The 12,990-nt window shown below is 35.3% G+C and overlaps 1 protein-coding gene across 1 annotated transcript; it reads left to right on the forward strand.

The window, feature by feature from the left end:
* The first annotated feature begins 7,385 nt into the window (after positions 1-7,385).
* Positions 7,386-11,891, forward strand: LOC132313273 (auxin transporter-like protein 2). The gene is made up of 9 exons (XM_059811971.1): positions 7,386-7,997; positions 8,192-8,413; positions 8,512-8,697; positions 8,807-8,919; positions 9,020-9,203; positions 9,390-9,487; positions 10,193-10,400; positions 10,556-10,813; positions 11,364-11,891. The coding sequence occupies exons 2-9, from the start codon at positions 8,237-8,239 to the stop codon at positions 11,565-11,567; spliced, it is 1,428 nt and encodes a 475-aa protein (XP_059667954.1). The 5' UTR covers positions 7,386-7,997; positions 8,192-8,236; the 3' UTR covers positions 11,568-11,891.
* The last annotated feature ends 1,099 nt before the right edge of the window (positions 11,892-12,990 follow it).

Genomic DNA, 12,990 nt, shown 5'->3' on the forward strand with positions numbered 1-12,990 from the left:
TATCTTTGACTGTCACGTGTCTCATGACTTTCTACTTACATACTACTTGTTTCCTTGACTGCCACATGTCCCAAAGTAGTTACTTTATCAAATAACTTTCTCACATTAATCGACATGTTGCTTTATATCACACTTCCATTAGAATCGACCCCAACAACATTCCATTGAAAAATGACCGATAGTTTTTATACAAATAACTATAAGTGTGACCATTTTAATAAGCAACATGTCCAACTTTGCTTAAAAACAAAGAAAAAAGGATCAAAGTTTGATTAATTTCTTGTCGAAGTCTCTGAAAGATCGCAATTTTCATTGAAAAGTCGTAATTCGTAACTTATTTTACAGAATCGATCAGAGTAATGGTTCATTCAAAAGTGGTCAATAATTACGGTATACACAGATATACCTTCCTAATTCAAGTAAAAAAAAACAGAGAGAAATTTCTCTGTAAAAAGAGTACAGAATGCTAACAATAAATTGAGAAAATTAAGGGGTGAATGATGGAATTGCATAATTCGAAATGAGCATGAGAAAATCAGATGCACATCAAAGTGGAAGCGCTGCTCGCGGGGCCCACGTGAGGGGCATTGATTGAACTTTATCCCATTTTTGATGCAATCAGGGGCGTCAAAAGCTACACTTAATCATTGCTTCCCCCACTAAGAAACCCAAAATTACAAAATCTAACCTATGGTTGACAAAATCTGAAACACCTTTTCTCATTGGCCGAAATAACACTTTCATTGTATTACTTCGATACGTAAGTAAATTAAAAATAAATAAATAAATAATAGGGTAATTTCGATATTTTAAGTGGAGATATAAGAAGCGAGGTGTTGGGCCGACCCAGCCGGCAAATCCCGGTTTCAGCGGGACAACTAGGAGTTTTGTACACAATATACTCGTAAGAGTCTAAAGAGTTTTCTTTATGTAAATTTCTTTTCTTTTTATTTAGTCAAAAGTTTCGCCGGAACTTTCCTCGTCGGCCGTGCGGCCGCCACCACAGCTGTTTTTAATTGTCACTTTCACAGTTTCACCAGTATATATATATATATATACACACACAAATATTGGGAAAGTTTTTTTATTTTTATTTTTTTTGAAATAGCGAGTGGTGAAACGGTATCCGTCTCTTACTTTCCAAAGAGAAATGAGGATTCAAGTATCAGAAGATATACATGTGTGTGAATACCAACTAAGAAAAAATAATAATAATAATTTGGTCATCATTATCCTAACATGCGAATAGGTCACTTTAGTGACTCTTATCTTAAATTTCAGAACCCCATCTGCCATTTGTATTTTACCTAGTTTTGGTTGATTTTGAAAGGATATGAGAGGTAATAATACATAGTTTCATTAAGTATAGAATTTCTTATAAGTTTGATTGATTTGTTAAGGCTCTATTCTCTTCTATGGAATTAAAGTTTAAAAATTGAAGTTCAAATTTATGAGTCACTTTTTTTTAATTTCACTAGTTTTATGCATCCGAACAAAGTTGGCATGAAATTGAAATTGGTGGAGTTGGAAAAAAATAATTCATAAAATTGAACTAAATATTTTTCAATTTTAGTGATTTCAATTTCAAAACTTCAATTCCATGCGGCCAAAGTGATATGGTATTGGTTTGGAATTGACTAAATGAAGGTATATGATAAATTTGTTAAGCCTATTGGTAATTTCAACAAAATAATAATAATAAATTCAAAAAAGATTTGAAGAGTATTCAACTCTCTACCTTTCACTTTAAAAATAATAGGGGGAAGTGCAGAAAACACCCCTGAAGTATACTTTTTGTAACATTTTTACCCCTTATTTAAAAAAGTGTGCAATAAATACCCCTAATCTTTTAAAATTGTGCAAAATTACCCCTCTGTCAAAAATTTGATATAAATTAGTGTTGTAATGCCTATTTTGCCTTTTTAGTCTTCCGAAAATACCCATCTTTCGCTCTCTACTCTCTGCCGCCAACTCCTCCCACAACCATCTTTTTCTTCTACTACCACCTCCTTTTCCTCATACCATAATTCACCCATCAACTCCACCGATTAATCTCATCTATATATATATACACACATATATATCTATCTACACACACACACACACACACACACTAACTGGGTATATATACAGACATATATATACAGGTATATTTATACACACACCACCACCACCAACACCGGCGCAAGAGACGGCTGTGGGGAAATCGCAGGAGACGACGACGGTAGGCGACCCATCATGGTGACAAGATCCCGCGCGGCGATGAGGACGATGATAAACAGTACACAGAGGAGCGCCACTGCTGGGAGTTGGAATTCGGCCAATTCTGCCGTCAAATCAAAAGACTATAATAGAAGAGAAGACATCGAAAATGATGCCAAGGACTCCGGCGGCATCGACAATGGCGGTCCAGCGTTAGGTCTTGCATTTTTATCTCTGTCTCTCTAAAATTTTCTCTTGTCTGTAAATTTTGGTTGTAGTGATGGCTGATTCGTCCTTGGATTTGGGAATTTTGTGGTGATGGCTGATTCGTTCTTAGTTTTGTTTTAGTGGGTCTTATCAAAGTTTTGTTTGTAATGTTTGTGTGCGAATGTATGTTATGGGTTTGTTTGGAATCTGATTAAATCCATGTGGGTATTGAATGGTTTTTGGATCTGGGTTTTGTTTGTGTTAAATTTGTAGGTGAGGCAGTGGAGAGAAGAAGAAATTAAACAATGGTGAATAGGGTTGATAAGAATGTGTAAAAATCCGGCGATGTTTTCTAGTGAGGCCAGATGACGGCGAGGGCTTGTAGGGGAGCCGATTAGGGATTTGAGAGCGGGAAAGAAAGGCCACTGGCTGGTGTAGTTGCCGTTCAATCTTGTACTTCTTTTTGAAGTGTCAATTTAGTTCTTGCACTGGATACCTATACGGCGAGCCTTTTTCACGCAGCTGTGACGGGCATTGAAGGTGTCGGCGACATCCTGCCAGTGTTTCTGACGAAGGTTGCCGCGGTTGAGCTCAATGTAACGTTCGCCCTAGGCTTCGATAAGAGTTTGATTAGCGTCCTTAGACCAGCAGTCCTCGCGGATGGGCATTAACAGCTGTGATCGGGACAGGCGCAGTGCCGTCGCCGGCGACGGGAAGGTGGCGATGGGTTCGTCGTCATCATCGTTCATTAGTGCTAGTGTTTCTAATTGTGATTGGGTAACAGTAGTCATTGAGTCTTCTAGGTTGGGAGAGAGGTTGTTAGTTCGCAGTGGTCATTGAGTCTTTTAGGTTGGGAGAGAGGTTGTTGGTTTGCATCGGTGAAGGTGAGGGAGAGGGAGTATGTAGAAGAAGCGGCGCGTGAGAGGCACATGATGTGATTGTTTATTGTCCTTTTTGGTCTTTTTACAAAATTTTGAATTTTTTTATATTTTATAAAATTGTTGACTAAGGGTATTTTAGTCAAGTTAAGTTTTAAATTTGCCAGAGAGACTTGATTGCACCAAATTGAAACTTGAGGGGTGTTATTTGCACGGGTGGGGTGTTATATACACTATATGCATATTTGAGGGGTGTTTTTTGCACTTGACCCAAAATACTAAGAGATATCATTGATGAATTAAATTAGCTAATTTCTAGTTGCAAATAATTGCATTCATTTTTTCATCAAAATATAATATGGTATGTTATTTCATATTTTATTTTTGTATAACTTTTTAAAAGTTTTTGCTTTGCTTCAGTTTCTACAAATTTCTAATATCATTTATATACATAAAGATTCCTACAAATGCTCACTTGTTTTAATACTTTGCGAAGATTAATTCATCGTTTTTAAAACTTACTGGATATGGGGCCAAAACTTTCTCGATCATTGTTTTATGAGCATGAGCAAAAAGAAATAAAAAAAAGGGATGTGGTCAAGCCACTCAGACATGTTTTTATTTAAAAAGAATTCCAAGAGTATTTGAAATCCACCAATTGCATTAAATTAAAAACATTTAAATTTCAAATTATTCTTTTTTTTTTTTTGGAATAAACAATTGAAAAAGACCTAACAGTATATAGATTCTTGCTTTCTTTTTCTTTATTTTGTCCTTATTGAGATGGTCTTTTTCTTTCATCTTATTCTTTTCTTCCTTTATATATCTTTTAGTCAATTCCAAAATAGTTTGAAAATAAAATCACTAGTAACCAGTGGAGTATTATATTTTCTAAAACTGGAAAGAAAATTGAATTTGCAAAGTTAATTGGATGAGTGGGACCAAACGGCCACGTCCAGCCGTCCGATAAAAGGGATCTTTTCTCTAATGTGAGCATTCGGTGAATGGGGTTAGGGTTGATAGTGCGCGTGTTTTGCCTTTTGAAGCGTGCTAAATTGTGGCGGGTCCAGTTTGGTTCGGCTTGGGCCTAAACTTCTCCACAAATATTACTCCAATATTTACTATTTTACTGTGTCCAAATTTATTTATTTATTTATTATTTATTATTATTATTTTTTTAATACAGTGTCGAATTAACCGACCGACTTGTAATGAGAAGACTTGGGATTATCATAATGGGTCTCCAATCTTAAGATCATCTGTACCAGCCTTTCCGAATTTTGACTCTTTAAAAATGTCACATCAGTTTTTTCAAGAGCCACGTCAGCAATTTCAAGAGCCACATCAGCAGTTTTCGCTCTCCAAAAACATGCACTCCATCAGGCTCTTCGAATTTTCGCTCTCCAATAATAATAATAATAATAAATAAAAATTAATTAATTTTTTTTAATTTTTTTTAACTTTTCTTAAATGACTATATTTTTAACAGCTATATTTGTAACGGTTATATTTGCAACGGCTATATTTTCTCGACGGCAATATTTTTCAATCAAACAATATTTTTAGAAATTATTAAAAAAACTACGATTGATATTAGAACTTGAAACAATACATTATCGGATTAATATATATATATATATATATATATATATATATATATATATATATATATATATATATATATATATATATAACAATACAATTAAAAATAACTTAAACAATACAATATCCTAAATTGGAATAAGAAAATTAATGGACCAAGGATTACAAAATCCTATGGGAACTTTGGGGCGGACCGTGAATTCAAAGATGCCAATATCTCATTTTGTCGTGCAATAATCCAAACTTTCCCCGCTTCTGTTGGTGCCAAATTTAGATCTGTTAACATGAGTTCCTTCTCTTCAAGTCTCTGTTTCTCTAGAATCTCTAACTGCATTGTTTTCTCTTTCTCCATTTTTCTTACCTCTCGTGCCACTTAGGCATCCTGCATTTTCTACTAACGACTCTTAAAACAGGTGGTGATATTATTAAATTTCGAAACGAATGAAGTTTGCAATTCATTCGTTGAATTAATTTTTGTTCGACGTTGCTTCGCTGCTTTTCTTTCTACTGGTCATTGTAGTTGATATTCTTCCAGACTGGGTGAATCATTTCCCCTATGTGTGGTGATTCTTCAGTTGAAGCTCCATCTGTCATGGTTACATGACTTGACGGAGTAGATGGTAATGAGTGCCTAACAGACTCATTAATGTCAAACTCAAATCCACTCCTCTTCTTCGGTTCTTTTTTCTTTTTTCATTTTCCTACTTGTTCAACACAATGTGAATTCCATTTATTGTTATACTTCAAGATCTCCCAGCAACTTTTTAACTTAAATTCGCCATCTGTTTGGTTACGAAACAGATCTTTAGCTGCTGTCATCTACACGAAAAAATTAACAAAAAATTAAAAACCGACTATTTAAAATATTTATGAGTTATATTTAAACAATAAATAACTCACCATATCATCACTGCTAAAGCCGCTGGGACGATTCATTTCTATGGTAGTCATGCAGCCGGAAAATTTACTGATTTTTTGTTAGATCACCTACCAATGATTCATCAAACCTTCATCATTTCGCTCAGTTGGAACACCAATATGTTGTTTAAATTGTTCCAGAATTCGCTTCCATAACTTCTTCTTACTTTGGTCTGCCCCCGTAATCGCATCAGAGGTAATGGACAACCACGCCCAACATAATGCTTCATCTTCAGCCTTGGTCCAATTATTATATTGGATAGGCGATTGTTTTGACGGGGGTTTTGAGTTACTTGATTGTGGAACACTAGTACCACAATATTGATGAGAAGTTTAGGATGGTTGATAAGAAGGTTGGGATGGTTGATGAGAAGGAAATTGAGAATCTCTTCCATAATAATTGATTTTCTCTTCGGGAAATGGCAAAAACTCATCGTTTGATGGGTTGAATTGGGTGTTGTGATAATATGGATGTCGAGGATCCATGGAATCGAAATGATTTTGAAAATAATAGCTAAGACTGAGAAAATAGAAGAAGAAATAAGTTGAATGGTAGATACTAGAGATGTGACGAGTGATGGTAGGAGTCAAGGTATTTATAGAGATTTTTAAAATTTTAATTTTTTTTTTTTTTTTTTGAATAAAGTTAAAAAAAACTTCAATTTTTAAACTTTTTTTAAAATTATAACCGTTAAGGCACTGTTTGGTACTGTAGAAACAGTGTTTTAACGGCTAAATACACTATTTGGCCTACACATTTAAAATTTAAAATAATTTTTTTTTTAAAAAAAAACAAATTTTAAGGGAAAAAACTAAAAAAAAAAAAAAGTTTTTTTAATTTATTTTTGGCCTTTTTTTTTTTTTTTTTTTTTTTTTTTTTTTTTGACAAACAATGCCTAAACAATATATTTTTTATTTAATGAATTTTATTTTATTTTTTAGCCAATTTGGCTACTGTACTATGCCGTTGCAAGAAGAGACAAAAAACAGAGGCATTGTTTGGCTACAGTATATAGCCGTTGCAAGAAGACTCCCCCAAGAGGCAGCGAAACGGCGCCATTTTCTAACTATAAAAAACAAAAAAAAAATACCACGATCGCGGACCGGCTCACTAAATACCGCGAGCCGGCCTGCGAGCAAAATTGGGCCCACACGTGTTAGCTAGGGCGCTGTGCGCCCATTTGGCCCTTGGCTCACGGAAATTGACCTTCTGTGAGCCCGCTGCAGATGGCCTAAGAACTGCTTGGATTGGCAGGCCCACAATACACAATTTTTTTTTTTTTTTTCCTGAAGGAAGGGAAAATGTAATATTGATCAATTTCTTCAATTAATGTTTAAAACCTATGCTGGTCTCGTACATGTTTTATATCATATTATTGCGTAATTATAAAATTTATTGTAGTATATTCGTAATTTTTTATAAAAAGTAGATTTTAAATTTTAAAGGGAGATATATTAATCCAATATAGACAACTAATATATTGCAAAATCTATTCTTTTTCTTTAATTGCTTTTTTAAACCTTAATTATGTAAGAGCCGTTAAGAGCGTTATTCGTTCGATTGCTTCTATATAAAGGAGCTTCTCCATTGAGTCCATAGTTATAGATAGATTAGAACCAAGTCTCTGTCACAAAAACCTCTTGATTCTCTCTCTATCAGACGAAGACCCAAGAATCGATTTGGTAGTGGAAGTGGAATACAGTGAATTGGATTTTCTTTCTTCCTTTAAGCGAGTGGAATTCGAAAACCCAAATTGAAAAAGAATATATATATATACATATATTATGTTGTATGTACTTGAATAGGTGCGAAAAGGTTTCTTTTAGCTCAGTCTGTAGTCGTTAGCTCTGAACATTTATCATTGAAGCAGCTCTGAATTTTGCTGGTTTCGAGGTGTCGCCGCCTTTGCGTTTCGGCTTTTTCTCTGCCAGAAAAATTGGGTATTGAGTGGTCTGGTCTAGCTAGGTGTGTGTGTGATTTTGTAGCTGAGCTCTTGCAATTATTTCTTGGTGGCATTCAATGCTCTGTTTCTCTCTCTAGCTCTGCCAAATCATGGAATGAATTATTATTCCTCAAGTACTCCTTGTTTTTGCCTTGCTTCCAAAAACAAAAAGGAAAGATCAGAACAACTCTCACTCAAGGGACTATTTTCAGAGATCTGGATTCGAGAAAGAGACCTCTCAAACAAGGTAAGGTAGTGTTAGAAATTTGGAAAATAGCCAAATGGGTGGTCTTTTTTCTTTGTTTTTGACATTTTGTTTTGTTGTTTTTTAGTTTCTTTGATTCGTTCTTGGATCTGGGGTTTTCATTGGCTTTCGTTTTCTGTAGAAGGGTTTGGTTTTTATATAGATTTGTCTCATTGGGTGTCTTTTTTGTGTCTCAGATCTGACTGGAATTCGTAGTTTGGCTTTGGAGAAAATCGAAGACAATGTTGCCTCAAAAGCAAGCAGAGGAAGCTATTGTCCCCAACTTCAACGAGACACAGCATCATGAGGGCAAGGAAGAAGAGAAGCAGCAAGAAGATCACTCCTTTTTCAGTGTCAAGAACGTCCTCTGGCATGGTGGTTCTGCTTGGGACGCTTGGTTCAGTTGTGCTTCTAATCAAGTATGTGTATATATATAACAACCACAAAAATACCCATTTCAATTTATAAAAATCAAACTGTGTCTGATTCAGTAATTGATGATGTTCATTGATTTCAGGTAGCACAAGTCCTGTTAACATTGCCATACTCTTTCTCTCAACTGGGTATGTTATCAGGGATTTTGCTACAGATATTCTATGGTATTATTGGTAGCTGGACAGCATATCTCATCAGTGTTCTCTATATTGAATATCGAAGCAGAAAAGAGAAAGAGAATGTTAGCTTCAAAAATCATGTCATACAGGTAATTAATTTTACTTCTATTTAATTACCACTACCATTACTACTGATTCATTCATTAAAACCCAAACCCAAACCCAAACCATTAATTTTGTCTTGTTTTTGAGTTGCAGTGGTTTGAAGTGCTTGATGGGTTACTGGGTCCTTACTGGAAGGCAGTGGGTCTTGCCTTTAACTGTACTTTCCTTCTCTTTGGATCTGTTATACAGCTAATAGCTTGTGCAAGGTAAGGTTTATATTTGACTTTTTCATACTTAAATTGGAAAATATGAACTGGGGTTTGTGTTTTAATGAGACTCTGTTTGGTTGATTCTTAATGAGAACAGTAATATATACTATATCAATGACCGATTGGACAAGAGGACATGGACATATATATTTGGAGCTTGCTGTGCTACAACTGTGTTCATTCCCTCCTTCCACAACTACCGGATTTGGTCTTTTCTAGGCCTTGGTATGACCACTTACACTGCCTGGTACATGGCCATAGCAGCTTTCATTCACGGACAGGTAATATATACAAACACCCACGATATATATATATATATATATATATATATATATATCAACTGGTCACTTTCTTTCTTGGGTACGGTGTCTCTAAATGGAAGCCATTAGTATGAACTTTTTGTTCTGTTTTGGTTAGTATGTGTTTGGAGGGAGTAAAGTTTGTGTGGTTGTTTTATTCTTTTGCAGGTTGATGGTGTTTCACACTCGGCTCCAACAAAGCTAGTTCTGTACTTCACCGGCGCCACCAATATACTATACACCTTCGGTGGACATGCTGTCACTGTGTAAGTCTTTTCTGTATATACTATACATGTAAAAATATATGCATGATGAGTGTATGTATATATGTAATGTATATACCATATTATATCTTCCTCATTTCTTTCTACGCGGCTTCTCTTTGCAGCTTTTGCCGATCACCTCGGGTTTGAGACTAATGACTGAATCATGGAAATCTTATCTGTTTGTTTTCCTGGAAAAAAGAACATTACCCCCACATTAACCTTATAGACAAAAGCAACAGTAAAACTAGTCTTTCCTTGTAGTTTCGCTAGGACCCTTCTCACTAGTTCATGTTAATTCAGATCTTGATCTGGTTACCTATTTTCTTCGGGCCCCCAAATTTCCTATCAAGTACTTGGAGCTAGCTAGGGTACGAAGAATGTAGTAGTTAATAAACTATTTTCTTATCCAAGGATATTTTGGTCATTTAATATGTACTTTGCAAGCATCCAATGTCTAAGAGTATTCAGGTAATTTAAATCAAAATATAATACTACATGCAACTATTGTTGCAGTTTGGAATTGAGTAACATATTCATTATTGACCAATGTAATTGTTAGTTATTTTCTATATGCAATTGATAATGTGGTCTGGAAGCAACAACAAAATGTTACTACCCATTTTTTTTTTTTTTTTGACGCAGTTCATTTAATTTCTATTTATGAATTGAATTATAATGAATGAAAGCTGGTGAAAAATGTTACAGGGAAATCATGCATGCAATGTGGAAACCCCAAAAATTCAAGTACATATACTTAATTGCCACGCTCTATGTCTTCACACTAACGCTTCCATCAGCCTCAGCGGTCTACTGGGCGTTCGGGGATGAGCTCCTCAACCACGCCAATGCTTTCTCCCTCCTCCCCAAAACTCGTTGGCGTGACGCCGCGGTTATTTTAATGCTCATTCATCAGGTGGGTAAATATATTTTAAGTCCAATAATTTAAAATTAAAGTATTTATAACTTTGAAATCTTAAAAAAAAGAAACATCCAAATAATTGAAGTATTTATGTTTAGTTAAATGGGGTTGTAGGAATGAAATATTTACTGTGTGGGATTTTGGTGCAGTTTATAACATTTGGATTTGCGTGTACTCCTCTGTACTTCGTGTGGGAGAAGGTGATAGGAATGCATGATACGAAGAGCATATGTTTGAGAGCACTTGCAAGGTTGCCAGTGGTTATACCAATTTGGTTTTTGGCCATTATCTTCCCATTCTTTGGCCCCATTAATTCGGCTGTTGGGGCTCTCTTGGTTAGCTTCACCGTCTACATCATTCCAGCTCTTGCCCATATGCTCACTTACAGAAAGGCCTCTGCCCGCCAGGTCTCTCTCTCTCTATATACATACATACGTATACGGATTAAGTTCATCAAATTATTTTCCTTTCTAGCATTATTTGGGTCCATCCATTGAGACATATTTGACCACTATGTAACAATGAGAGTCTCGTGAACTAAGTCCATATTGAATAATATGTGGGAACTCCCTGACGTTGTTGGAGAGATCCATAATTCAACAGTGGTTATATATGGCAGAGAGTACAAACTTTAGCCCAAAATTAGGGGGAGAGATTGGTAGATTTGGTTGAATGTCCTTATCATTTAGTTATATGATACAGTCAACAGTGTTATAATATGTCTGAAATGAGCTGGCTACTTGTTGACTCATTTGTGTCCAAAATTGATGGGGTCTATTTACCATATTCTTTTATGATCTTTCCATCACATTGAACAACCTTAAAGAGCAAAACCTATTTGACTCACTTATCAACTCAGTTTCATCAACCTAATCAAATCTGGAATTACTAAGAATTGAACTATTTGTTCAAGTGGCACTACTAATTCCACTAAACATTGCTTATTTCTTTTTGCAGAATGCGGCAGAGAAGCCTCCATTCTTTATGCCGAGCTGGACGGCCATGTACGTGTTAAACATCTTCGTGGTGGTTTGGGTGCTTGTGGTTGGGTTCGGGTTCGGTGGATGGGCTAGCATGACCAATTTTGTGAGGCAAGTTGACACATTTGGGCTGTTTGCCAAGTGCTACCAGTGCAAGCCTCCACCACCAATTCATCACTGAGTTGACTCGCATAAACTCAGTCACATTTCAGCCAATAGTCACCCAACTCTCCCTCTCTCTCTGTGTCTTCTTCTTTCTTTTTTGTATCATACAAAAGGAAATAGCAATATTTTCCCTACATGCATGTGCTGTGTGTTTCATTTCCCCTTTTACATTTTCAAATTTTTTTTTTTTTTTTGGGTTAATTTACTAGATATAAGTGTGTGTTGAATTGTGATGATACCTTTGCTACAAAGCATAGGCTAATTAAATCCTTGTATGTTTAGTTTTAATTTTTTATTTAATCCTTTTTGTTGGAATATTATAGTAGTCACATTCATGTTAGTTGTCCTTCTTGTTAAATATGGTGTATATTTATTTAATATACATAGCTTGCAATGCCATTATTACTAGCATGTTTCCAAAGTGTTATCTCTTATAGAAAATGCAATGGGTATGGGGTTGCTTAAGTTATTTAATGCAATGTGGGCTTGATCTATAATGTTGGATGTGGACATTTCCTAATGACCCTTTTGACCTAGATTCTCTTCAGTGGGCACACTCCTACATATGTTCACATGGGCTGCACGTGAGTTCACACTCTTTGCCACGTGCCACCACTCTTTCCTCACATGTTCTCTCCTTCAACTCACATGCATGAATCTGCCCTTGTTTGGTCTTCAATCCAACTTTGATTTTTCATATAAATGCATATATCCAAGACCTTTGGCCCTCTTTTTCCTCATTTATATTTGGTTTTTCTCTTTATCACATGAACCCTTAATGGATACATAAATAAAAGTGATTTAATGTGCCTGACGGGCGAAAGTAGGAACAAGTGTGTATGTATGTACACGATTATGTCTTTTTATATATAATTATATTTCAAGGGCAGCAGAGAACGAAATGTGAAGGAGGAAAATTTGTTTATTTAATTTGGTAATTGGATTTTCAATTAATATGGAGTAATTAAGGTTAAAAGGAATTTGTGAGGAGAGAGAAATTGACTAATTCATAGAGACAAGAACAGATAGAAGAGGTGAGGTTGTGGGTGGTGGCAAGACGGTTATAGAGATATATGTACGAAGTGGTAAATGGGGGGAATTTTGAATGTCTAAATTTGCTACCGAAAAAAAAAAGAAAAGAATTCAACATTTCTGATTTATGTGCATTTTTGGAAGTGTAGTTTTAGTTCAAAAAGAATTAGGTGTATGGGCACATTTTTTTTTTTTTTTTTTTTTCTGACTAAAATATTAAAATTAAACTCTCGATGTTAAATTTGTACTGTAATTAATTGTTACTGGGATGAATTTAAGAGGTTGTAGAGGGTGTCCAACTTCTAAAAATCAGTGTGATTACGAGTCATGTGACTAAAATTCTTCTAAATCACTTTTGATTAAGAACTCGTACCGAGACACATCACTGATGAATTTGACTAGGCGTT

Source organism: Cornus florida, unplaced genomic scaffold (genome assembly GCF_030987335.1).
Source record: "Cornus florida cultivar Cherokee Brave unplaced genomic scaffold, ASM3098733v1 CherokeeBrave_3.0.0_Hap2_Chr06, whole genome shotgun sequence".
Classification (NCBI taxonomy): Eukaryota; Viridiplantae; Streptophyta; class Magnoliopsida; order Cornales; family Cornaceae; genus Cornus; species Cornus florida.